Below are 24,167 nucleotides of genomic sequence, written 5' to 3'. Positions count from 1 at the left end.
GTGGGGGCTCAGCAGACACACCCACCCAGAAACATCCCAGGAATGGGCTCCCTACTGCCCCCCCCCATCCTAGGGGGCAGCAGCACAGCTGCAGCCAGGGGAGTTCCAGAGGAACCACTTAGGGTGCCCCCTTCTGGTCCCGCGTGGTTTGAAGACAGCTGGGCCAATAGGATGAGGGACACGGCCCTCTTGGCCTCAGACATCCTGTGATGGGGGGTAAACACGAGCCCAGGCTCCAGGGAAGCTGATTGCAGATGGAGGGCCTGCCCGTGCAGCCCCTTGGGACTGGGTCATTCTGCTCCAGGGCGGCAGGAGAGCAGATGGGGCCTGGTCCCCAGCCTGGCCACAGGGCCCAGCTGTCCCCTGAGCGCCCTGTCAAGGACACCACAGCCTGTCCTTCTTCACCAGCAGCACCATCTGCTCAGCCCAGGGCCCACATCAGCTCTGACAGGACCGTGGGGTACGTGCCCCCGACGTGTGTAGCCAGACCTGTCTCCTGTTAAGTGTGTCTCCTTAGGTTTGCCTCCCTCACAGCCTCTGACTGCATCTCCCCCTGTTCTGCCCCATCTCATTGTCTCTGTTCCTCCTTCCTCTCTGTGTTCCTGTCTCTCCCTCCACTGACGGTGTTTTCGTCTGTCTCATTCTCTCCTCTCCTCTCTCCTTTGCTCTGCTCCCTTCCATCCTCTCCCTCCATTTTGTTTCACCCACTTTGTCTTTCTCTTCTTCTCTCTCACTCTGCCTGCGACACAGGAGAGGTGCCCTGTGAGGACCTCCGTGCCCGGGCCTGGCTTGGGCAGCACAGGTCTCCCCCCTGGCAAGGAACCTAGAGCAGAGGTGGGTCCAGCCCCACTCTAGAAAGTGGCCTTGGCTGGTAGGGATCTGTCGATGGGCTCCTCCCATATTCAGTCCCATGGTCCTTGCAAGGACTTTCCAACAGAGGAACTGAGGCCAGTGGACAGAGGCCAGACCAGCACTATAAGGGTGGTTGGGCCAGAGGACCCCCTGGTGCCTCTATCTTGGAGGTGTCGTGGACCATCTCCCTGTTCTGTCGGGGACACTGGCCAACCCCCAGCCCTCCAGTGCCACAGGACCACAGAATGGAGACCTCATTCGCTGCACATGTCCAACTAGTACACCTGCATGCACTATGGCCTAAAGAATGGTGTACCAAGAAGTAGTCACACTGGCAGCCCTGAAACAGACCTTCCTACCTTGAGGAGATCTCTGGCACCCCAGGAAGGACACGGGGTCTGAGTGCTTCCCCTGAGCCTGTGGGGCAGGACCCAGGCTCCAAGCGTGGCACTCACACCTTCACCTTGCTGGCCAGCCTGCCCACCCGGCACCCCCCGCCCCCCCTCTGCCATGCAGCTCTTGCTGTTCCTGGGACACCACGCCTGCCTGGGGAACTGTATAATCTGTCATCCCAACCGGGATACTTTTGAGAGTGAAAGGCGACATCATGGATAATCATACCCTGACAGCCAGCAGAGGCCAGCACTGTCCAGGCAAACCAGGGTGTACAGTCACCCCCTTTACCCCTCAGTGTCTACCCTCTGCCTGAACTGTCAAGCCCACCCCCCATATCTGGTGGTCTCTCCCTCCAAGCACCTCCAGGTGGTGCGCTCTGATCCCTCAGTGTCAGGGAGCCCTCCCCCGTCGGGCTGTCTGCCCCCCAGGTCTCCCTCCCCTCCTCAGCCCTGCCACACACATTTGGGCTCCGAGAGGCAGGGGCTGGGATCTTCGGATGGGGAGTGGTGCTGGAGTGCTCCCCACATGGGCACTTCAGCGGCCCACCCCCTTCACCTGCCCCTTGCTCCAGCCAGGCCCCCTCTGGGCCAGAGTCCTTCACATCCTGTCTCCCTTTCTCTCCCTCTCCCGCGGTCAGTGGCGGCCAGAGGAGTCCGAGGACTATGTAAGTAGCAGGTGTGCGAGCGCGGGCAAGACGTGGTTGGGCTGGGCTCGTGGGACACGCCCCTCCCCTGCCTTTCCTCTCAGCCTGAGCCACCAAGATCCACAGGGCACCAGCCGCATCCAGAGAAAATTGGCATTTAGATGCGAGCACGGAGCTGAGCCGCAATTGGCACTTCCTCTAATCCTTCCTTCTCGCCTGTCGAGTAGCAATTTCAGGCTACCGTTTGGAATCGACCAGGGCCTGGCCCCTGCTCTGGCCAGACAGGGATGGAGTTAAATCCGATCCTGATCGTTAGGCCTTATTGATCTCTGCTGTGAAAAATCACCTGCTTCTGGGCCCAGGCTGGGTGAGGAATCTGGGGAGCTGGGTTCTAGTATTGGTGCGTTCTGGAGCCCCAACCCTGGGAGACCTTCCAGCTGGGGCAGGAGGGGGCCTCTGAGGGGTTGGTGGCAGCTGCAGTGGCCCCACCTGAGGCTCAGAGCTGGAGGGACACCAGGGTTGGTGGTGACAGCTCTGTTCCCACTGGACAGTGGTCCCCTCCCTTCTTCTCACTCTTCCCTCTGTGTGGCGTGGCTTGGCCTCCCGTGGTGTTTCTCCGCATGTCCGGAAATGATGCCTTGGCTAGAGATCGGTGCGTGGGCAGGGCCTGCCAAGGCTGGGGGACACTGCCCTGGCTGACTTATCAGATATCACCGGGGACAGTGGAGAAGTGCATTCCCCAGAGTGGGGCTTCCCTGTCCTCCTGTCTCTCCTCCCTGTCTCAGGAGGTATTGCAGAGCATAAGGTGTTCACAGAGCCAGTACCTAGATGGGGGTCAGGTGGGGTCCTGCTGGGTAGCACTTTGGCCCACCCCTCCACCCCACTCTGTGCGTGTGAGCACACACGTGCCTTAGTACCTGCAGGTGGCCCTCCATCTGTTTACACAGGAGGAGCTGTGGGCTTCATGCATGTGCGTGCCAAGAGCTGTGCAAGGTGCTCCATGCATGCGAGCTCTGTGCCCTCTGTGTTGTGTGTACACAGACCTCACGAGGTGTCATTCATAGTACAATGGAGTGAAGGAACAGCGTGGCCCTTTGTTCTTGTCTGAAAGGAAGAATGAGCTGTCTCCCCCAGACGTGTGGCTCCTGGGACGGGCGGGCTCCTCCTGGGCGCATGTCCCACCTGCCTGCCCTGCCTCCAGCAGAGTCCAGTATTGCACAGCCACCATCCCAGGACCGCTGGCCTTGTGTGCTCTGGGGACCTTCCCCCAGCTAAGGTCCTGAGGTGGCTGGCATGGTCTGGCCTCTCCTTGCTCTCCTGTGATGGGAATGGGTCTCTCCTCCTCCCTTAGGAAACCGTCATCAGTGGCCTAACCCCAGAGACCACCTACTCCATTACTGTTGCCGCCTACACCACCAAGGGGGACGGGGCCCGCAGCAAACCCAAAATTGTCACGACGACCGGGGCAGGTGAGTGAGGGGTCAGGACAGAGCCGAGGGTGGGGCAGAAAGGAGGGCAGTGCCAGAGCCCGGTGCGTGGTTGTTCAGTCCCAGGCCGGCCCGCCATGATGGTCAGCACCACGGCCATGCACACCGCTCTGCTCCAGTGGCACCCGCCCAAGGAGCTGCCTGGCGAGCTCCTGGGCTACCGGCTGCAGTACCGCCGGGCCGATGAGGCAAGACCCAACACCATAGACTTTGGCAAGGACGACCAGCACTTTACGGTCACCGGCCTGCACAAGGGTGCCACCTACATCTTCCGGCTTGCTGCCAAGAACCGGGCCGGCATAGGTGAGGAGTTCGAGAAGGAGATCACAACCCCTGAGGATGCGCCCAGCGGCTTCCCCCAAAACCTGCGTGTGCTGGGGCTGACCTCCTCCACCACGGAGCTGACCTGGGACCCCCCAGTGCTGGCGGAGAGGAACGGGCGCATCACCAGCTACACTGTGGTGTACCGCGACATCAACAGCCAGCAGGAGCTGCAGAACGTCACTGCCGACACCTGCCTTGCACTCTCCGGCCTGAAGCCGGACACCACTTACGACGTCAGGGTCCGCGCACGCACCAGCAAAGGCGCCGGCCCACTCAGCCCCAGCATCCAGGCCCGGACCATGCCTGTGGAGCAAGGTGTGTGCTGTGGGCACGTGGCTGCGCCTGGGGAGCTCTGCTCTCCCTGACCCACTGACCGACGGCGACTGTGCTCCACCAGCAGCTGCTGTGTGATCCTCCAGTCTCATGACCGTGACCACTAACCTCTAGCAAACGGGTGCCACGTTCTTGGTGTGCGACCCCTGACCTCTGCTGTCCTTGACCTGATTTCTGCCGTGTGACTCTTCAATCTCCTGTGACCTTGACCTACTGATCTCTTTTGACTGCCTCACTTTTCTCGGGTGTGCGACGCTAATCTCTTGGGGCCACGACCTACTGACCTCTAGTGAACATGTTCCACTACGCTCTGGCGTGCAGCCACATGCCTCTCATGACCGGGTCCCACTGACCTCTGGGCACTCTGACCTGGTGTCTCTGAGCTCCAGCACTTCCGGAGATCCTGACCAGGGGTCCTGTGGCAGCTGCTCTGGCCCGGTGCTCACCGTGACAACGAGCTTGGGCTGAGAGCTGAACGTGTGCGATTTGAAGAGGGCTGGGAGTGGGGCTACCTGGTTCTCTGCAGCCATTCCTAACCCCCGACCCCTGACCAGTGTCTCTTCCTGGCACAGAAGCCCCTCAGGCCCGTTCACCCCACCCCAGTTACGTGGCCAGAGGTGACTCCCTCCTTATGTTCTGCAGTGTTCGCCAAGAACTTCCGTGTGGCAGCCGCAATGAAGACATCTGTGCTGCTCAGCTGGGAGGTCCCTGACTCCTACAAGTCAGCTGTGCCCTTCAAGGTGGGTGAGGGCACGGCCGGCAGAGCCCAGCACACATGTAGGCCTGCTGCGGGCATCATTCCAGTCCCGTTTGTGGGTGTTTGTGACACAGGATCCTGGTTAGATGTGTGTGCATGCTCGTGGGAGGCCTGTGATGGGGAGCCTCACCCAAGTGCACTCCCTGCCCCCGTCCCCTGCAGATTCTGTACAACGGGCAGAGCGTGGAGGTGGATGGGCATTCCATGCGGAAGCTGATTGCAGACCTGCAGCCAAACACGGAGTACTCGTTCGTGCTGATGAACCGTGGCAGCAGCGCAGGGGGCCTGCAGCACCTCGTGTCTATCCGCACAGCCCCTGACCTTCTACCACACAAGCCGCTGCCTGCCTCTGCCTACATGGAGGACGGCCGCTTCACCCTCTCCATGCCCCACGTGCAGGACCTCTCACTCGTCAGGTGTGCAGACGAGGCCTTGGGAGGTGGGCAGGGCTGGCGACGCGAGCATGGTGATGACAGCTGATTCCTGCTCTGCCCGCCCAGGTGGTTCTACATCGTGGTGGTGCCCATCGACCGTGTGGGCGGGAGCATGCTGGCCCCGAGATGGAACACACCCGAGGAGCTGGAGCTGGACGAGGTGTCTGGGGCAGGACAGGGTGGCACTAATGACAGCCCCTTACTGGTTGGCTGTGGCCCCAGTGACTCTCCCACAGTAGCATCACTCTGGCTGCTCTGGCTAGCAGCCTGCCCCTCTCTGAGGAGAGGGACTCTGGGATGGCTCTCTGGGAGTTTCCAGAGCACTCCTGAGGGCTTACAGAGGATCTGCTGGGGTGGGAAGAAGCAGAGTTGTCTAGAGGCTCCTGAGCCGTGTAGACTTTGGAGAGTCTTGAGGTCTAGAGGCCACAGAGGGCTCGAGTGGCACCCCCAGGGCCTTTGGCATCCCGAGTCCTCTTCTCTCAGCGGTGTGGAACCAGGCCCATCTGATTGGGGTGAAAGGCAGGTACCCAGAGGTGGGTACCTGTTCTTACTGGGCTGGCAGGGAGGAAGCAAGGCTGTGTCTGGGGTCTGGCATCGTTCTGCGGGTACAGTGGGCCAAGCCCAGCTCGGGCCCCTGACAGGGAAGGTGAGCCTCCCCTCAGCCCAGGGCTGTGTGCTCCGAGGCTGGCGTGACTCCTGTGCTTTGCTCTGTCAGCTCCTGGAGGCCATCGAGCAGGGCGGTGGGGAGCGGCGGCGACGGCGGCAGGCAGAGCGGCTGAAGCCGTATGTGGCTGCACAGATGGACATGCTCCCCGAGACCTTCACCCTGGGAGACAAGAAGAGCTACCGGGGCTTCTACAACCGGCCCCTGTCTCCAGACCTGAGCTACCAGTGCTTTGTGCTCGCCGCCCTGAAGGAGCCCGTGGACCAGGTCTGCCTGAGCCCCCTGGGCTCTCAGCACCCCAGGCCTGACCCGAGACCAGGCCAGTTTCAAACACCAGATCTTAGGCCAGGGGCAGCCCCAGAGATCCCAGACCTGCATTAGGGATCTTAAGACACCAGCCCCTACGACCCAGTCAGCTGACCAGGCTCAGGTCAGTCTCTTAGGGTCTGGGAGACCAGGCCCACCCAGCCCAGCATAACCCAGCCCCAGAGCCCTTTTTCCAGGTTTGCTGGGCAGAGGGTGGGGGATCTCACGCTGAGCTCACTGTCCCTGCTCTTCCTTCACTGGGCCGCAGAAGCGCTATGCCTCCAGCCCCTACTCCGACGAGATCGTGGTCCAGGTGACACCCGCCCAGCAGCAGGAGGAGCCAGAGATGCTGTGGGTGACGGGTCCCGTCCTGGCAGTCATCCTCATCATCCTCATTGTCATCGCCATTCTCCTGTTCAAGAGGTGAGTTCTGCGTTCAGGGCTCCAGGGGACGGCCACCTGCCCCTGGACTCTCAGGCCCTCCCTGGGCGTGGTGCATGCGGGCATGGGGCAGCCACACTGGCCTGCACCCCGGGCCCAGTGGGAAGCCAGGAAAAGCAGAGGCAGTATGTGTGCACGTGTGTGTGTTAGCCTAGGTGTCATGAGCAGCTAAAGCTTCACAGAGAGCTGGTTCACGTGCTTCCCCGGCGTGTCTGTCTATCTGTCTCTGTGTTTCGATGGATGTGAACATGTCTGTCTCTCAGCTTCAAGAGACCACCCTCTCCTGGTCTCCTATCTTCAGCACTTCCTCTGCCACCATTCCTAGATGACTCCCCAGGCTCGCTCTCCTGCCTAGGCCTAGAGAGGTCCACCCCCAGCTGCAGGCCCACATGCGCACAGACCTTCACCTGGCAGATGTTCATCGAGCGCCTGCTGTGACTGGAGCATCCACAGCTGCCCCAGACTCAGTGTGTCTTGAACCCTCCCTGCAGCCCTCCTCCTCATGGTCCCTATCACAAGGGTCTGGCCCATCCACCCTGTTTACCAACCGGAAACCTGGGTGTCACCGTCACCCTTCCTCCTCCCTTGCTCTTCACGGTCTCCCATGAGTCCTATTGTGAATGTCGCTGGATCTGCTCCTCCTCTCTCTCTCAGTGGGCTCCCCAAAGATAGTGCATGTGCAGGCGTAGCTGGGGCCCTGGCACACAGCACCCCTCAGTTCTCTCTCGGGTAGTTGCAACCACCTGCTCTTGGAGTCTCCCCTTCCTGTCCATCCATCTCCCAGCCTGGGAGCTATTTCCAAAGATTTTACTTTGTCACCCTCAGTATAAAACTTTTTAGTGGCTCCCAAGGTAAAGCCGGACTTCTGTAACCTGACAATCAGATGCCTGGCTGGCCTGGCCCCTGGCTCACTCCCGACGTCGTCACGCTGAACTAGTGCAAGTCCCCGGCCGGCTCTAGCAGTGCCCTCCACTCTGCAGTTTTCCTGCTCCCTGCCCACCCAGCAGCTGCTGTCTCTTCCTTCAAGGCCACTTTCCAGGCTCTGGTGCCCACAAGGCTCTCTCGGCCCCCACCTCTTCCCCACACCGTCCCCCAACTGCCCCAGTGATGCTTCATTGGGCACATCGCTGGGCCTGCGTTTCCAGCACCCAGCACAAGGCTGAGCCCACAAGGCATCAGTGAACGCTTGTCAGTGAGCGCGTGCTGGTCCGTATGTCTGAACACATCGCCACGTATGAGTTCCTGTGCCCCATCTCTCCCCAGGCCCCACCCCTGACCCCTGAGCTGGATGCAGTGGCTCCTTCCTCCCAGGGTGAATAGAGTCAGGCTCACTGGTCCAGGCCATGGAGACCTGTGGGTGGGGAACGTGAGGAGTGTCCCACACACCCACTCATCCTCCTTCCCACTCCTGTGTGGGGCCTGGTGTCTGCAGGAGAGGTTTCCCTCCCTGTAAGTGCCATGTGGGTACCATAGATAGGTCCCCCCTGTCACCAGAGGACCTGAGTGCTTGGCGGAAACAGTGACCATTCCTTTCTTCTATCCTTGCCTGTCTTTCGGGACCTAGTAAACAAGAAAGGTAGGAGTCCTTCCTTCTCTCTTCACACACCTCCCCCTTCACTTCTTATCCCTGTACACAGTTCGGGCCCAGCAGGGAGGGGCAGTGCTTCGACTGGAAGCCTCCTGGCGTGTGGCTGTCCCGTCGGCTCAGCAGGCCCCGAGGTGGGCTCTGTCACTCTCTGGACTTGTAGCTGCACAGGGGATGCCTGCTCCAGGGCGCAGGCATAGCGCAAACTTCCAGTACTTCCCCTGCGTGCACAGACTGACTCTGAGCTCGCCAGAGCCTTCCACCAGGCTCCCAGTTCTGAGATTACCTGCGTGCTGCAGGGGACAGAGTCTTGTGTTTGTGCAAAGAGCACTGGCTGCTGGGCAGTGGGGAAGTGTGTGCTGCTACACACTCATGCACACTCACGCTAGTTCTTCCTCCCCAAACACACCCATGTCCACCAAGCAGAAGCGGCCCCTGGATGCTTATCAGCAGCTGGACCCCATAGTCTGTCTCTGACCCTGTCCTTGTAGACAGGGGAGCTAAGGCCAGCGAGGGGGGACTCTGCCTGGCTCGGGTGACACCTTCCTTGTCCCTCCCCTGCCGCGGGGGGCATTGACCGTGACACCCAGAGCCTGACGCCTGGGGCCCAGCTCTTTGTGATGTTGGCGTGTCTTATGTGTCATTTGCATGTTTATTCCTGATGGCTCCTGCTGCCTCAGCTGTGGCGGCCTTGGGGACAGCAGCCACTCCCCGGGAGTGCCCTCTGTCAGAAGGAGCCACCAGCCTCCGCAACCCCCTTCCTCCCTGGCTGCACTGGCCCTCTGTCCACTCCCCACTCCTGCTGTCTCCCCCCCACACCCATGTTTTCCATGTTGAAGCTGCTCTGTCCCTGGCTCCTCCATGCTCAGAGACCCCAGGAGGGGGTGGGGCGGTGGGGGGGACAGAGCTGTGGACTCAGGAGCTCTATGGCAGCTAGCCATACCGTGCGTCCCTGTCTTCCATCTGGACCTCGGGTTCTTACCAACCGTCCTGCCTCTTCAGGAAAAGGACCCACTCCCCGTCGTCTAAGGATGAGCAGTCAATTGGGCTGAAGGACTCCTTGCTGGCCCACTCCTCCGATCCCGTGGAGATGCGGAGGCTCAACTACCAGACCCCAGGTAGGGCTGCTCCCCCAGCCCAGCACTGCAGGTCCCTGGGGTCTCCTCCAAGGGGCCCTGGCCTTGTGCCCCCATTTCCTGTTCCTGGTCCTCCTCTTTGCCCTCCTCCCTGTACCCGTCCACTTTGCTGAAGTGACTGAGGAGCTCCTATATCCAGCAGCTGGACAGGCGCCCCAGGGCCCGGGAGCCTCTCAGAGGAGGCCCAGCTGCTTAGCCTCTGCCTCATCTTTGGTCAAGGCTTCTGGATATGGGCTAAAGACCCTCACAGAGCCCACGTCCCAGGTATGGGTGGCTAGCATCTGTGCCTGCACCATGGTCCCTCCACGTGACACAGGGGTGTGTTGGTGGGAAACGCCGCATCAGACACTTGTGGTGGGATGGGGCACCCGCATCTGACCCTTCCTGGAGGCTAGCCCCAGACTTACCTTGCGAGCACAGGGACCCCACACAGGGCTTGGTGCCTGCCCTTCCTTCTCCAACCACTCTCACGTGGCTGTCTGGCTGTCCCTTCTACCTGAAGTGTCACTTACTCCCCATGCCCCAGCCGACACAGCTCAGACCTCTCCCCTGGGTAAAGCCTCCCAGCCCTCTCCAGCCCCCACACAGGCCTGGTTGTTCCTTCTCAGCTCTTGGAAGCTCTCTGCTTCTTCCATCATGACACCTGTTATTTTGAGCTAGAAGTGCATTGATATAGTCTGAGCTCTGTGGAGCCAGGAACTTTGTCTTGTTCATCTGCCATCTCTTGGATTGTACACATGGTGGATTCTTATCGAATGCCTGGGAAATAAACACACAGCAGAATGAATGAGTGAACTAACACATGCACACAGGGTTTGTGTATATATGAGCTAGTTATTACTGCATATTAAATTACCCCAAAATCTAATGGCTTAAAACAATAGTTAATGTATTATCGCTCACAGTTTTTGTGAGTCAGAAATTCAGACAGGAGTACAGCAGGAACAGCTTGTCTGTTCCAGAATGTCTGGGCCCTCACATGGAAGACTTGAAGGCTGGGAGCTAGAATCATTTAAAGCAAATGGGTCGGCAAACTATGGCCCGTGGCCAGATGCAGCCACCACCTGTTTTTTCACATAGAGTTTTATTGGGACACAGCCGTGCTCATTCATTTGTGTATTGTCTCTGGCTATTTTCATACTACCAGGGCAGAGTTAACTAGATACAATAGATACCATATGTCCACAAAGCAAAAAATATTTACTTTCTGGCCTTTTATGGAAAAGTTTGCCAACCCCTGAATTCTGAAGATTCATTCATTAACGTCTAGGAGTTGATGCTAGAGTCAGCTATGAGCCCACCTGGGGTTGTCAGCTGTGACTACCACATGAGGCCTCTTCATGTGGCCTGGGCTCCCTCACAACATGGTGACTAAGTTCCAAGAGTACGTGTTCTGAGAGAGAGAGCCAGGCAGACCTAGCAGGCTGTTGCAACCTGGCATGATCATATCTGTGAGGAAGCAAAGCACCAGGGTGCTGGGGGCCTGGAGGGCCAAGAAGCCTCCTCCAAGAAGGGATGCCGAGCCCCTCTGGACTAATTCCAGAGCATTCATTAGTTGAACAAAGAGGGGGTGGGAGGTAGCTCCTTTCAGTGGAAGTAGCACGTGCAGAGGTGGCTCAGGGGCGTTGAGTGTTGTGCGCCATTGGAGTTGGGGTATTGAGAGCCCCGAGACAAGACCAGAGGGTTAGGTGGGGATCCAGTCACAGAGGAACCTGAGTGCCAGGGGTTTGACTTCACCTTGAGGGCACCAGGAAGGCACTAAAGGTTTTCAGCAGGGGAGCAGCACGGTCAGAATTGTGCTGTAGAAATACCGCTCTGGCTGCTGTGTGGAGGACAGATTGGAGGGGGAGAAACTGGGGAGGGAGACTGCTTAGAAGGCCACGGAGTAAGTGAAGGATGCTGAGGACCTGGACGTGGGGGGTGGCCGTGGGGGTGGAGGGAAGGGCAGACTCAAGAAGCATGGAGGGGGCACGGACAGCCAGGCTTGGGCTTGCTTCCACATGGGTGAGGAAGCTGGGGGCCACGGGGGGTGCAGGCAGCAGTCAGGTCTGTGGGTTTGGACCTCCATGCCGAAACCACAGGCGTGGGAGGTGCCGAGGAGCATGCAGTGGTCCCAGCCCAAGAACAGGTGGGCTCTCCCAGTAGACAGGGAGAAGAAGAGAGGGGCGGAAGAACAGCCAGGGAAGAAGGTGAAATGTTGAGGAAAGATGAGTGCAGAGTAGCCAAAAGGGTTAGGAAGGAGCAGCGTGTGCGCACAATAGAGAGAGAGAGAGAGAGAGAACAGGAGTGTAGTGAGCTCGGCCGAGAGGGCTGCGTGCCAGGGGGATTCGGGGATTTAGAGGAGCAGGAAGACCATTGGATTCAGTAGTTGGCACCTTGGAGAGAGCGTGGTGGCTGAGTTTTAGTGGGTTGAGGAGCAGTGAGTGGGGAATGAGCAAGTGGAGAAAGCCTTTCAGAGACCAGGTGTGAAGGATCAGATGGACAGGACCACAGCGAGAGAGGAGAGAGACTTGTGGGATCGAAAAAGGATTTTTCTTTCCTCCAACATGGAAATTGTTTATGGACAGTAGTCGTTTGCATGAGCATTTGAGATGCAGGGGTGGGGGTGCTGACCTGCTAGACAAGAACACTTAGCCTGGGGACAGGGTGTGGGGACGCCTCTCTGAGCTCTAGGCCAGGAGACAATGGGAGGCAGGTGAAGTCGGTGTAACACGTTGCTGGAGTTCTCAGCTAAAGACCGGTTTTCTCCAGGATGAGAAGTGTTGAGAGCAAGGTCATGAGAGAAGCTGTGGCATGGCTGTGGGTGCAGAACAGGTGGGCCCGGGAGGATTGCTGAGCAGCGTGAGGGCCCAGGAATGGCTCCAAAATCTCTGTGGCTGCAGGGACCCCAGGGAAATGGCAGGGATCTGAGAGGACCCTGGGAGGGATGAAGAATAGGAAGTCTGCTGTGGAGAAGCACGGGGCGCAGGAGGCTGTAGCCCAGGTCAGGCCGTTGGAAGTGGCCCCGTGAGGATCACCAGAGGTGTGGAGACGGAGGAACCGAGGCTACTGGCCGGGAGAGGCTTCCCCTGTGGACATGGGTGGGCGGTCCCCAGGGTGCTGGCAGCACTCGGTGTGTTGAGTGAACCAGGGACGAGAAGGGACAACAGGAGGGTCAGCAGGGGTGGCGGCACTCTCCACGGCTGAGGGTTTCCTTCATATTTTTTTAGTTCAGTAAACATTTTTTTTCTCCTGTTGATTTAATTTTTATTCTGAAAATTTTTCAAACCCACAGAAAAGCTGGAGGAGTCATACAGTCCTCATCTGCATATTCTCTTGCACTTTTGTTTCTTGCCGTACGCACCTCCTCTCTCCGTACAAAAGCATGCTTCCTTTTTCCCAAATCATCCAAAAATAGCCAAGGTCAATTTTGATACCAGAGGGGGTTGATTTGGACTTAGAATTTAGTCATGAAAAGAGGCCCACCGAGGGCCCCAGGGGTCGGAAGCGCTGGGCTCTGGGTGGGAGCCGTGGGGGGACTTGCCCCACAGCCCAAGGCCCCTCACTGCCCCGTCGGCCCCCACGCCCCAGCCCCCTCAGCCCCTCACCGTGTCTGACAGTGAGGTACCCAGAGAAGGTTAACAGGCCTTCCTCTCTTGCCCTGTTGTTTTTTGTCTGTTTTCTCTGCAGGTTCCAGTGTCCCCAGTTGCCCGAATATCTCAAGTTAGTTTTCCAAGTTCCCATGTTTGGGGGCTACTCTGGCTTCTGTGTCTGTTTCCTCTACTTTCTCTCACCTCTTCGCCTCCCTTCTTTCTTGGATTCTTCCCTCCCCTTTCCTCTTCCTTCTCCTCATGTTTTTCCTCCTCCATCCTCCCCTCTCCCCAACTTGCTTCTGTCCTGCTTTCCCTCCTGCTGGCCCCATCTCTCTCTCTCTGTCTCTCTCGCCCCCAGTCTCAGTCTGGCCCCGCTCTGGGTGTCCTTCCCATCTCCTTGTCTCCACATCTCCCTCCTCGTCTCTGCTGCTCTCTCCGTGTTCTTCCATGTCACTCTGCCACGTCTCCGTGCTTCGTGACCACCCCATCCACACGCTCCGTGCAGGGCCTATGATGTCACTGAGTCTCCCATGGTGACTGGCGCCAGTGAGGGGCAGGAGGGCTGTCCACAGGCAGGGCCCTTGGGCGGGTGTGAAGGCTGAAGAAGCCCACAGCCCCATCCTGTCAGTCGTCCCCGACCTGGGCTTCCAGCCCCAGCCAGGGAGAAAGGAAGCCTCTCGTCCCTCTTGAGAACCCACCAGGGAGGGCCCTGGTGCCCCTGCTCAGCGCCGTGTCACACAGACGTGCTCACAGCACACACACTTCCCTCTCTGTCCTCTCCCTCCTCCAGCCGCTGTGTGCTCTGCCATCCCTGTCGCCGCATGTGCCGCTGTCTCCATGCCAACAGTGCCAAGTGCTCCATGGTCACACGTGTTCACATACGTGCGTTGGGGTTGTCTCCACCACCCTGCTCAGGCCTCATGCTAACTCTGCCTCTGTGTGCTGTGTGCCCCCTCCCCCAGGCATGCGAGACCACCCGCCCATCCCCATCACTGACCTCGCGGACAACATCGAGCGCCTCAGAGCCAACGATGGCCTCAAGTTCTCTCAGGAGTATGAGGTGAGGCGCCTGCCCACCACCATGTGCCTGGCCTGGGCCTAGCCCCATGCCAGCTCCCATCCCGCCTCAGGGCCCAACTGTGTGTGTGGGGGTGGGGGTGCTCCAGGCTTCCCTGGAACACAGGTGGGAGGGGTCAGCATGGCGCCTGACCAAGGCCCTTTCACGCATCCCGGGTCTGGACACGCAGACACCTGCCCAGATGCTAACAGAGGCAGACAGCAGGTCACGTAGACACACAGAGATCAGTAATAACAGCTGACATTTTCAAGAGCTTACTGCAGGCCGGCACCGGGCTAGGCACTTGGCATGCATCGTCTCCTTCAGTCTTCCCCCTGTGCAAGGGGTACTGTTACCATCCCATGTTCTAGATGAGGAAGCTGAGGCTCAGAGAGGGGAAGTGACTTGACCAAGGTCACACAGCTGATGAGTAGTGGAGCCAGGATTCAAACCCAGGCCTCCTGACAGCCGGTGCTCTGCACATGCGGGTGCTCCCAGCTGTGCTCAGAGCACACAGATCACAGAGACAGGGAGTCGGGGATTCGGGGCTTGCTGCTCAGGCTGCACACACCCCCTGCTCAGGGTCCCCCATGTGCTCACTTCACTCTGCCCTTGACTCCTGCATGCCGGGGGCTCAGACTTCAGAGCACTGCTCCCTTGGCCTGGGGTCTGAGGGCTTCCAGCCCTCCCAGCTGGGGAGAGGCTTTGCTGAAGAAGGAGGTGATAAAGGAGAGCCCCACTCACTCTAAGGAGCACAGACGGAGGAGTGCCTCGGCCCCTGCTCTTTGCCCAGCTCCCGGTGGAGGGCTGGCACAGGATTCACCCTTGATCAGTGGCGGATGATAGCTGATGGATGGACTGGCTCAGCCCAACCTGGGAGTTTGCTCCACTTCTGGTCAGATGTCCACCCTTAGCTGTGCGTGGCATCCTAGGGTACCAAGATCCCCCTCCCAGGGACTGTGGGTCAGGTTTCTGCAGAGGAGGTTGAGCTTGGCAGGCAAATTGATGAACACATCTGCTGCAGGGAGGGTGTGCTGCCTCTCCCTGTAGAGCATCCCCCGGGGCCCTGCTTTGCATAAGGCTGAGCTGTGAGGGTAGCAAAGTGGGTGAGTTGGGCTCTTTGCCTTCAGTCGTCTATCTAGCAGGGAAGGCCATCCATGGTTTTCTGCCCACACTCATCCAGTCCCGTGTCCCACACCTGCCCTTTCTTCTGACGAGGCTCTGCACCTCACTGTCTGGGCTCACAGCGTTTTCCCTTCCACCTTCTTCCCACTTCTCTCCTCCAGTCTGAGCTTTCCTTATAAGACCCTCCTCCTCCAGGAAGCCTTCTCTGGCCACCCCAGCCTGCCATGGGCTTTCCCTCAGCCAGGATCCCATAGCTGTGTTACCTTTAACGGTCAGTCATTCATTCATTGCGCATTGTCGAGCACTTACCATGTGTCAGTCCCTGTGCAGGGTGCCAGAGGTATGGAGACAGACGACCTCAGGGAGCTCAGTCAGTGAGGAGCCAGGTGCAGTCAGGTGATCACCAGTGGATATGACAGTTGCCCTAGTGTGAAGTAGGACACACGTGGGGAGAAGGTAGGCCGACAGCACCAAAGTAGGCTGATGGGTGGGGTGTGCTGAGGGGTCTCACGGAAGCAGCATGTGCTGTCCTGTGGTAAGTCACAGACTGGCGACAAAACACGGAGGCCGTCGTGTGCTCCGCTGAGAACTCAAGGCTGTATCCGTCCATAAGAGGAGGGTATGACAGGACCTGTTTCACCGGAGGATTAGATGAGGGAACACGTGCAGATGCTTAGAAGAGTGCCGGGCACATGTTCTCACCAAGACTCAGCTGTTGTTCTTATCATCTGAGGCGGTGAGAGCCATGGAAGGTGTTGAATCAGGAAGTCAATAATCAGATCTGCATTTCATAAGGATTGTTCTGGCTGCAGGACACAGTGCGTCAGAGTGGGGCAAAAGCGAAGAGGCAGGGAGATGCCCATGTCTGAGTTGGGGTGGCTTGGCTGAGGCCAGTGGCAGCAAGTTGGAGAGAGCCAGGGTGGGGGCGCACCAGGACATGGTGACTGCTGGGATGGGGCACAGAGGAGTTGTGAGGATGCCTTGTGAGTTCTGGCTGGGGTTTTGGGTAAACGGGTGACAGTGCCTTTCACCGAGATGGAGTCGCAGCAGCAGAGCTAGTTTTGGAGGGGAAGCTGATGAACTCAGCTTGGCCAGGGTTGGGATTGAAGGACCTATGAGGCCTCCAGGTGGGGATGTCAGGAGTCTGCTAGCTCTACAGATGGGAGCGCAGGGGAGACCCTGGGCTGCAGCTGGGTTTATGGGCAGTTCCAGCATGCGGATGGAAGATCCTGCAAGCAAATGAGGGCCCCCAGCAAACGGTTGTAGAGTGCCAAGAGGGCCCAGAATGAACCCTGAGAGAGCACTGTGTCCTGCCCATGGGAAGGGCAGGCGGAAGGAGAGAAGACAGAAGGAGCAGCCAGAGAGGTAGAAGAGAGCTGGACAAGGTGGGGCGGCGGGTGTCCAGAGCCCTCAGCAGTGTCGGGTACCGCACAGCTGGCTACCATCGCTTCGTCTTGCTTTCCACTCATTTCGTTAGTTGGGAACAGGGCTTCAGGGACTTACCCCACCCTCACCCTATCCCTGGCCACTCTGCTGGGCAAGGGGGTTTGGTACCATGGTCAGAGGTGTCTTTGGTCCATCACCTTCCTGACAGGGGATGTGGTGGCCTCTGAGCTCCATGCTGGGGGAGCTGGTGCCTACCATAGGATACAGGGGCTGGCTGTGGCATAGGGCAAAGGCAGGATGTGGGTACCACCTGGAAGTCTGAGTCCCCCTGAGGACAGTAGGTGGACCTCAGCTCTTACCCCACCCCCTTGCCCTCTCCATTCCCTGCAGTCCATTGACCCTGGTCAGCAGTTCACATGGGAGAATTCAAACCTGGAGGTGAACAAGCCCAAGAACCGCTACGCAAATGTCATCGCCTACGACCACTCTCGAGTCATCCTCACCTCCATCGATGGTGAGCCAGGGGGCCCCCCTCCCAACCCCTTGCTTTCCTCCTCCTTGCTGCTGGGGTGACATTTCATCCTACAGAAGAGGCCCACGCATCCCAGGGGTGCACCAAGGAACGGTGGGCTGGGCTGGGGGCCCTGGGGTAATGTTCTCCCGTGTCCCTTCCTGTCCATAGGTGTCCCAGGGAGCGACTACATCAATGCCAACTACATCGATGGCTACCGCAAGCAGAATGCCTACATTGCCACACAAGGCCCGCTACCCGAGACCATGGGCGATTTCTGGCGGATGGTGTGGGAACAGCGCACAGCCTCTGTGGTCATGATGACGCGGCTGGAGGAGAAGTCCCGGGTAGGACTGTGCAGGGCCCTGCTAGGAGGTGGGGTGGGAAATACTCAGCCACCAGGTGACTGCAGGCATCTTTTTCTGTCCCTGTGGGAAGAAACTTCTCAAGGGATCCCCAAGTGCTGTTGTTGTCCTGGAGTGTTATCATGTTCCCCAGCTGGTGGGTGTTCCTGGATGTGGCCTGTTCCCCAGATGGTAGTGAGTTCTTAGGATGTTAATATGTTGCACCAGATACTGTCATTTTCCAGGAATGTTAATGTGTTTCCTAGTTGCCTGCATGTTTCTGGGATGTTCACATGTTCTCCAGATGCTGGAGTGTTCCTGGGCATTAACACATCTCCTAAGTTAATTAGTGAAAAGAGCTGCTGTTATCTGCTTTTATACCACAAAGCATTGACTGGAACATAAAATTTACAGAGCTTGAAAATGGTGCATAAACATTATGGGTAAATTTGGTAGAAAATGTGCCTGGTGCAATCTGGCCATGAATAAATAATTTTCAGTTCTGGTCTGAGAACCCACTGTGGCTGGTGAGGGTGGCATGGTGGATCTGAGAGTCCGGGGCTGGGGGCTTGCAGCCAGGTAGGCTAGACCTTCCACTCTGCTTCTGCCCTGGGGCCCATGCCCATCTGAACCTTTGGGCACCTCCAGACACCCTTGTACCCTGCCCTGCTTATCCCTCTGCAGGTGAAGTGCGATCAGTACTGGCCAGCCCGTGGCACTGAGACCTATGGCCTTATTCAGGTGACCCTACTGGACACAGTGGAGCTGGCCACTTATACTGTGCGCACCTTCGCGCTCCACAGGGTATGGCCCTGCCCCAGTGCTTGTCCCCACCCCGGTCCCTGTAAGGACAGTGGTGTGAGCATGGTGTGCTGTGGGGTGCAGGGGGGAGCAGGAACTCACTGTGGGGGTCAGGGTCTCGCAGGTGTGTGAATGCTTTTTGACGGCTGGTGGCATGAGTGGAGTGAATGGGAACAGCATGGTGAGCTCCTCCAGGCTGCCCCGTGTGGCTTCGGAGTTCTGTGCGAGAGCGATGGGTGTGGCCCCAGTGGCGGGTCACCCTGCCCTGAGGCTGTAGCAGGCAGACCCCTAGTCACACTGTCTCTCTCCGCTTTCCTCCCCAGAGTGGCTCCAGTGAGAAGCGGGAACTGCGCCAGTTCCAGTTCATGGCCTGGCCAGACCATGGGGTTCCCGAGTACCCAACCCCCACCCTGGCCTTCCTGCGGCGGGTCAAGGCCTGCAACCCGCTAGATGCAGGGCCCATGGTGGTGCACTGCAGGTGAGGGGCTGGAGCGCCACCACAGGGGTGGGGTGGGAGGTGGGGTGGGCCTCTGCCCCGAGCTGAGCCCGTGTCCTGCAGCGCGGGCGTGGGCCGCACGGGCTGCTTCATCGTCATTGATGCCATGCTGGAGCGGATGAAGCATGAGAAGACAGTCGACATCTACGGCCACGTGACGTGCATGCGATCGCAGCGGAACTACATGGTGCAGACAGAAGACCAGTATGTGTTCATCCACGAGGCGCTGCTCGAGGCCGCCACGTGTGGACACACAGAGGTGCCCGCCCGCAACCTCTATGCCCACATCCAGAAGCTGGGCCAAGTGCCTCCTGGGGAGAGTGTGACCGCCATGGAGCTCGAGTTCAAGGTGGGGTCAGGGGTAGGCCTGCCAGACTCCAGGGGCCTGGATGGGGTCATGGGGATGATCTCCCCAGGAAGCCAGGCTTGACCAGCCCCTCCCTCTTGCTAGTTGCTGGCCAGCTCTAAGGCCCACACATCCCGCTTCATCAGCGCCAACCTGCCCTGCAACAAGTTTAAGAACCGCCTGGTGAACATCATGCCCTATGAATTGACCCGAGTGTGTCTGCAGCCCATCCGTGGCGTAGAGGGCTCTGACTACATCAATGCCAGCTTCCTGGATGGCTATAGGTCAGCACACTTGTGACTGCCCACCACGCTTGCGGGTACCTGGGCCTACACCTGGCTGGTTGGGGCGCAACAGATTAGGGCCAGCCCAGAAGACCAGAGTGGGCTTCCTGGAGGAAGGGTGATCTGAGCAATGCCCCAAGGGACTCGGCAGTCTTGGGGAGACTCTGGGGACAGCAGCATCTCCAACATGGCCAGTCTTATGTCCACCCCAGACAACAGAAAGCCTACATAGCCACACAAGGGCCTCTGGCAGAGAGCACCGAGGACTTCTGGCGCATGCTGTGGGAGCACAACTCCACAATCATCGTCATGCTGACCAGGCTTCGGGAGATGGGCAGGGTGAGGCGCGCCCCCCCGCCCCCCCCCCGCCAGGGCCCTTCTCATACCTGGAGCACCCCAGCCACCCCTTCACTGCTCACTCCTTTCACACCCAGCCTCCCGTCAGCATAGCCTCAGACCCCCATTATCACCACCTGAGGCGGCCTGCCCCAGAACCCTCTGAAACTTGGAGCTTGCATGCCCCATTCCTCCCCACCTGATCATGGGGGCCGGGCTGTTTGTCCACAGGAGAAATGCCACCAGTACTGGCCAGCAGAGCGCTCTGCTCGCTACCAGTACTTTGTTGTTGACCCGATGGCCGAGTATAACATGCCCCAGTATATCCTGCGTGAGTTCAAGGTCACAGACGCCCGGGTGAGTGGGGACAGGGGAATGTGTGTTTGCAGGAAGCGTGTCTGTAACACTGCCTGAGCACACGTGGGGTGGGGGCTGCCCTGGCTCAAGCTATAGGAATCTGAGGTGGGGGTGTGGGTGTGGGGGAGTGAGCATATCTCCCAGTGGCTTTGGGGGCGATGACTCCACAGGTGCTTACCTGTGTCATTGTACTACCCGCCTGCCCTGCTGGGGCTGCACCCTGAGGCACATACACTCACCCTGTCACCTGCCCGCCTCTCCTAGGATGGGCAGTCGAGGACGATCCGGCAGTTCCAGTTCACAGACTGGCCGGAGCAGGGCGTGCCCAAGACGGGTGAGGGCTTCATCGACTTCATTGGGCAGGTGCACAAGACCAAGGAGCAGTTCGGACAGGACGGGCCCATCACGGTGCACTGCAGGTGGGGCTGACCCCATGGAGGGCTGGGGCGGGTGGGGGTCTGCAGGCCTGGTGGGCAGGACCCCTGACCCAGTGCTGTCCCTGAGCAGTGCTGGCGTGGGCCGCACCGGGGTGTTCATCACTCTGAGCATCGTCCTGGAGCGGATGCGCTACGAGGGCGTGGTGGACATGTTCCAGACCGTGAAGACGCTGCGCACACAGCGCCCAGCCATGGTGCAGACGGAGGTACGCGGGCCGGCTGGCTGATGCACAGGCTGGTTCCTCACAGACCCGTGCCGCCGCCATTTACCGTTGCCTGCTGTGCCTGAGGTGCTGGGGTAGGATGAGCAGGGTGTGCTCCTCCCTCGGCAGCTCTGCACTGAGCACCAGTGGTGTGCCTGGCTCCCGGCTCGGGTGGGATGTGGCAGTTCTTACGGGGTGCGCAGGCTGGGGCGTGCTGGGGGGGAGGCAGGTAGATGTGGGTGGTGGGGAAGGGGGAGAGATGAGCCTTCAGAGGTTCTTTCAGGCTCTCCGGACACTGCCTGGGACTGATGTCAGGGTCTAGCACCTGCTCCTGGCCAGCAGAGGCTAACCCCATGGCTGCAGTGTGATGCCCTCGGCAATGTGTTGGGGGTGTCTGCTGGCACCACCCACCCTGACCAGCCGCTGTCCCACAGGACCAGTACCAGCTGTGCTACCGCGCGGCCCTGGAGTACCTCGGCAGCTTTGACCACTATGCAACGTAACTACCGTTCCCCTCTCCTCTGCCGCCCCCATCTGGGGGCTCCGGAGGGGACCCAGCTCCTCTGAGCCATAACGGCCATCGTCCAGCCCTCCTGCACAGATGCTGTTGCTAGCAGAGCACAGCCCACTGGGATCACAGCGTTTCAGGAACATTGCCACACCAGACAGAGAGGCCAGAACGCCCCTGGGCGAGGGGCTGGCGCCGGCAGGCAGGCGCGTGGCCATCTTTGTCCACCAGGCCCCTTCGGAGCCCCTTCGAGCTCTGTGTCCTGCTGCCGCATTTCTCATGCTTCTTCTCATGGGGTGGGGATGGGGCAAAGCCTCCTTTTTTATACGTTAAGTGGGGTAGATGGAGAGATTTGAGCTTCTTCCCTCTGATATTTCTTTTTCGCAAATTCTTAACTGCAGAATGGGCCTCTGTGGGGGTTGGGATGTGGTTTTCTTTTTTGAGTTCACTCTGGATCCTTTTTTTGTATGACTTACGCTGAAGGATGGAACATGCCTCCCTTGTGTGTGTGGCGCTGGGGCCACAAGCTTGCACGGAGGCATTGCTGATCCGGCTGCTCTTCCAGCCCTTCAGACAAGATCCTGTTTCAGCCAAATGCAGGGAAACACAATTTTTTTTTCTAAGTTTTGTTTTGTTTTTCCTGAAGAGCCTTATTTTCAGCCCCACAGACAGTGGTGGGCGGGGGGAGCGGGGACACACTCATCCCCGGGCGTCTGTTCCCTGTGTTCAGCACTCACAGCCCAGAACCACAGGCGTGTCTGGTGGAGCCTGGCAAGGCGTTCCTCATCACCATCGTGTTTGCAAAGGTTAAAAAAAGCAAAGACAAAAAACAAAAACAAACAAAAAAATCAAAAAAAAAATACCACAAGAAAAAAAAAGAGTCATCCCCTGGCCTCTGCTTCAACCCCTGAGAGGGGAGGTGGCTCCACGCGCCCATGGTCCCCAGGAGCCGCAGGGCGTCACTTCTGCCCCCAGCGTTGTGGTATGGCGGGTGTTGGTAGGCTGTGGGTCTGGCCACGTGGCCAAGGTGGTTGGCACAGGGCAGGTTGTATGCCACACCCCGCACTCCTCAGGGCCAGGCAGGGGCGCCCTAGCCTTCCAGGCCCAGGCCACTGGGCCTGGGAGCATGTATCTGTCCTCAGAGCAGGGGCCAGGTGATTTCCCTCCCTGGTTTGCAGCTGTTTTCAAAGCCCCTGAGCATCGCTCTGTTCCACTCCTTTAAGATGCCCTTGTAAACCAATGTGGCAAGACTACTGGACTTCTCTCAATGGTACTATAATCAATTCTTATTATCTTGGCTTGCTGAGGGGCAGGGAGAGGGCCTCTTCCTTTGGGCAGCACTATCTAGGTAGGTAAGTGGGGGCGGGGAAGGGTGCATAGCGGTTTTAGCCAAGGGACGTGAAGCCCATGTCCCCAGATCTAGCTAGGCTCAGTGAGGATCAACAATCCAGGGTTGGTAACGTTGGATGAGACATTCATTTTTACCTTGTGGATGCTAGTGCTGTAGAGTTCACTGTTGTACACAGTCTGTTTTCTATTTGTTAAGAAAACTACAGCATCATTGCATAATTCTTGATGGTAATAAATTTGAATAATCAGATTTCTTACAAACTGGGCCTCTGTCTCAGCTCTTTCTGGAACTAGAGTCTGGGCTCTATAAGTTAGTATCTAGGGGTAGGTTCTGAGATTTGCTGCTCCTGAGGAGACAGTGAGGTTGTCCTGAGTATTTGTGAAAGACGGGCTCCCGGCATGGTGCCCACTTTCAGAAAGAAGCAGTTAGTTACAAACCCTGAAGGCTGAGCCACCAGGGGCCAGGCCTGAGCCACCAGTGTGTGTAAAGAGCACCTCACATGGGTGCTCCCTGGGCTGGGAGCATACCCTTTGCCCCTCCTCACCCTTAGGATGTTCTGGGTCGCCACATCAGGGGGTACTGGGACTCCCCTGTCTGGGAGCCATACTCCCCCTCTCCCATCACCTCCTCCTCCTCCCCTGCTATGAGGAGAGGGCCGGCACTGTGGCAGTGGAGGCCATGACAGTATAGAAGTTGGTTAGTGAGGACTTTTGTAATTCTTGCAGTGTGGATACTGGACACTTTGGTCATCTGGCCAGACTGTAGAGTGTCTTGACAAGCCCAACACAGAGGTGCTGTGGGTGCACCAATGCAGCACCTCCTGACCCCAGGAGGGGTCAGGGAAGGCTTCTTGGAGGAGGTGACATAAGCTGGATTCTGAGTGTTTCATAGGATTGGTAGTGGTTAGTTTAAAAAGGTGGGAAAAGCATTTCTTACGGATAGAGCAACTTGTAGAAAGGCTGGGAAGCATGAACCAGACCAACAAATGTGAGAAACTACAAGGAGCGTAGCATGACTGGGGTAGTGAGACATTGGGGTAGGAAGGCAGTGGAAGCAGGAAGGGGTCTGATTTGGTTGTGAAAGGGATGCAGGTGTCCCTGGCAGGTGAAGTGTGTCTGTCACATCCTGTGCCACTTCCATCTCGGTCCTCACCGTACCCCAGTGTGGGCATTGTCTCCTCAGGGCTGTGAGGGACCAGGGCCTGGGACCATGGGTCTTCTTGGTTTCCCAGCACCTGGTTCAGTGCGTGGCATGTCTATTTGCTCAGGAAAACAACACCTTCATTGCGTTGTTCTTTTTTTTTTTTTTGGTGAGGAAGATCAGCCCTGAGCTAACATCTGCCAATCCTCCTCTTTGTGCTGAGGAAGACTGGCCCTGGGCTAACATCTGTGCCCATCTTCCTCCACTTTATATGGGACGCAGCCACAGCATGGCCTGACAAGCGGTGCGTTGGTGTGCGCCCGGGATCTGAACCCGGGCTGTCGCAGCAGAGCACGTGCACTTAACCGCTTGTGCCACTGGGCTGGCCCCATATTGCATTATTCTTGATGGTATTAAATTTGAATGATTGTTTGCTAGATAAAAGAATGAGCCATGAAACATTTTCAAGTGAGGGGTAAATATCAGATTGTCACTTGAGGAACAAGAGCATAAGAACTGCCCCAGCCGCTCTGCACAGTGCTTTATGGACGTGAT

General features: G+C 58.3%; 1 protein-coding gene across 2 annotated transcripts in view; it reads left to right on the top strand.

The window, feature by feature from the left end:
* PTPRF (protein tyrosine phosphatase receptor type F) overlaps nt 1-22,736 on the top strand; it is an 84,978-nt gene extending 62,242 nt beyond the window's left edge. The window contains exons 14-34 of one of the 2 annotated variants that reach the window (XM_087446105.1): nt 1,886-1,912; nt 3,243-3,360; nt 3,439-4,017; nt 4,678-4,775; nt 4,955-5,208; nt 5,293-5,386; nt 5,942-6,157; nt 6,465-6,619; nt 9,225-9,340; nt 13,893-13,990; nt 16,889-17,012; nt 17,181-17,356; nt 18,038-18,157; nt 18,478-18,632; nt 18,714-18,999; nt 19,102-19,280; nt 19,493-19,619; nt 19,848-19,973; nt 20,238-20,392; nt 20,481-20,616; nt 21,048-22,736. In XM_087446105.1, the coding sequence (XP_087302231.1) occupies nt 1,886-1,912; nt 3,243-3,360; nt 3,439-4,017; nt 4,678-4,775; nt 4,955-5,208; nt 5,293-5,386; nt 5,942-6,157; nt 6,465-6,619; nt 9,225-9,340; nt 13,893-13,990; nt 16,889-17,012; nt 17,181-17,356; nt 18,038-18,157; nt 18,478-18,632; nt 18,714-18,999; nt 19,102-19,280; nt 19,493-19,619; nt 19,848-19,973; nt 20,238-20,392; nt 20,481-20,616; nt 21,048-21,116 (3,408 nt within the window). In that variant the 3' untranslated portion in view covers nt 21,117-22,736. The remainder of the gene's footprint in view (nt 1-1,885; nt 1,913-3,242; nt 3,361-3,438; nt 4,018-4,677; nt 4,776-4,954; nt 5,209-5,292; nt 5,387-5,941; nt 6,158-6,464; nt 6,620-9,224; nt 9,341-13,892; nt 13,991-16,888; nt 17,013-17,180; nt 17,357-18,037; nt 18,158-18,477; nt 18,633-18,713; nt 19,000-19,101; nt 19,281-19,492; nt 19,620-19,847; nt 19,974-20,237; nt 20,393-20,480; nt 20,617-21,047) is intronic. The other variant, XM_087446106.1, reaches the window with a different exon arrangement.
* The last annotated feature ends 1,431 nt before the right edge of the window (nt 22,737-24,167 follow it).

Source organism: Ceratotherium simum, chromosome 22 (genome assembly GCF_057802395.1).
Source record: "Ceratotherium simum simum isolate JZ-2026a chromosome 22, ASM5780239v1, whole genome shotgun sequence".
Taxonomy (NCBI): domain Eukaryota; kingdom Metazoa; phylum Chordata; class Mammalia; order Perissodactyla; family Rhinocerotidae; genus Ceratotherium; species Ceratotherium simum.
This window is presented reverse-complemented; position numbering and strand designations above follow the sequence as displayed.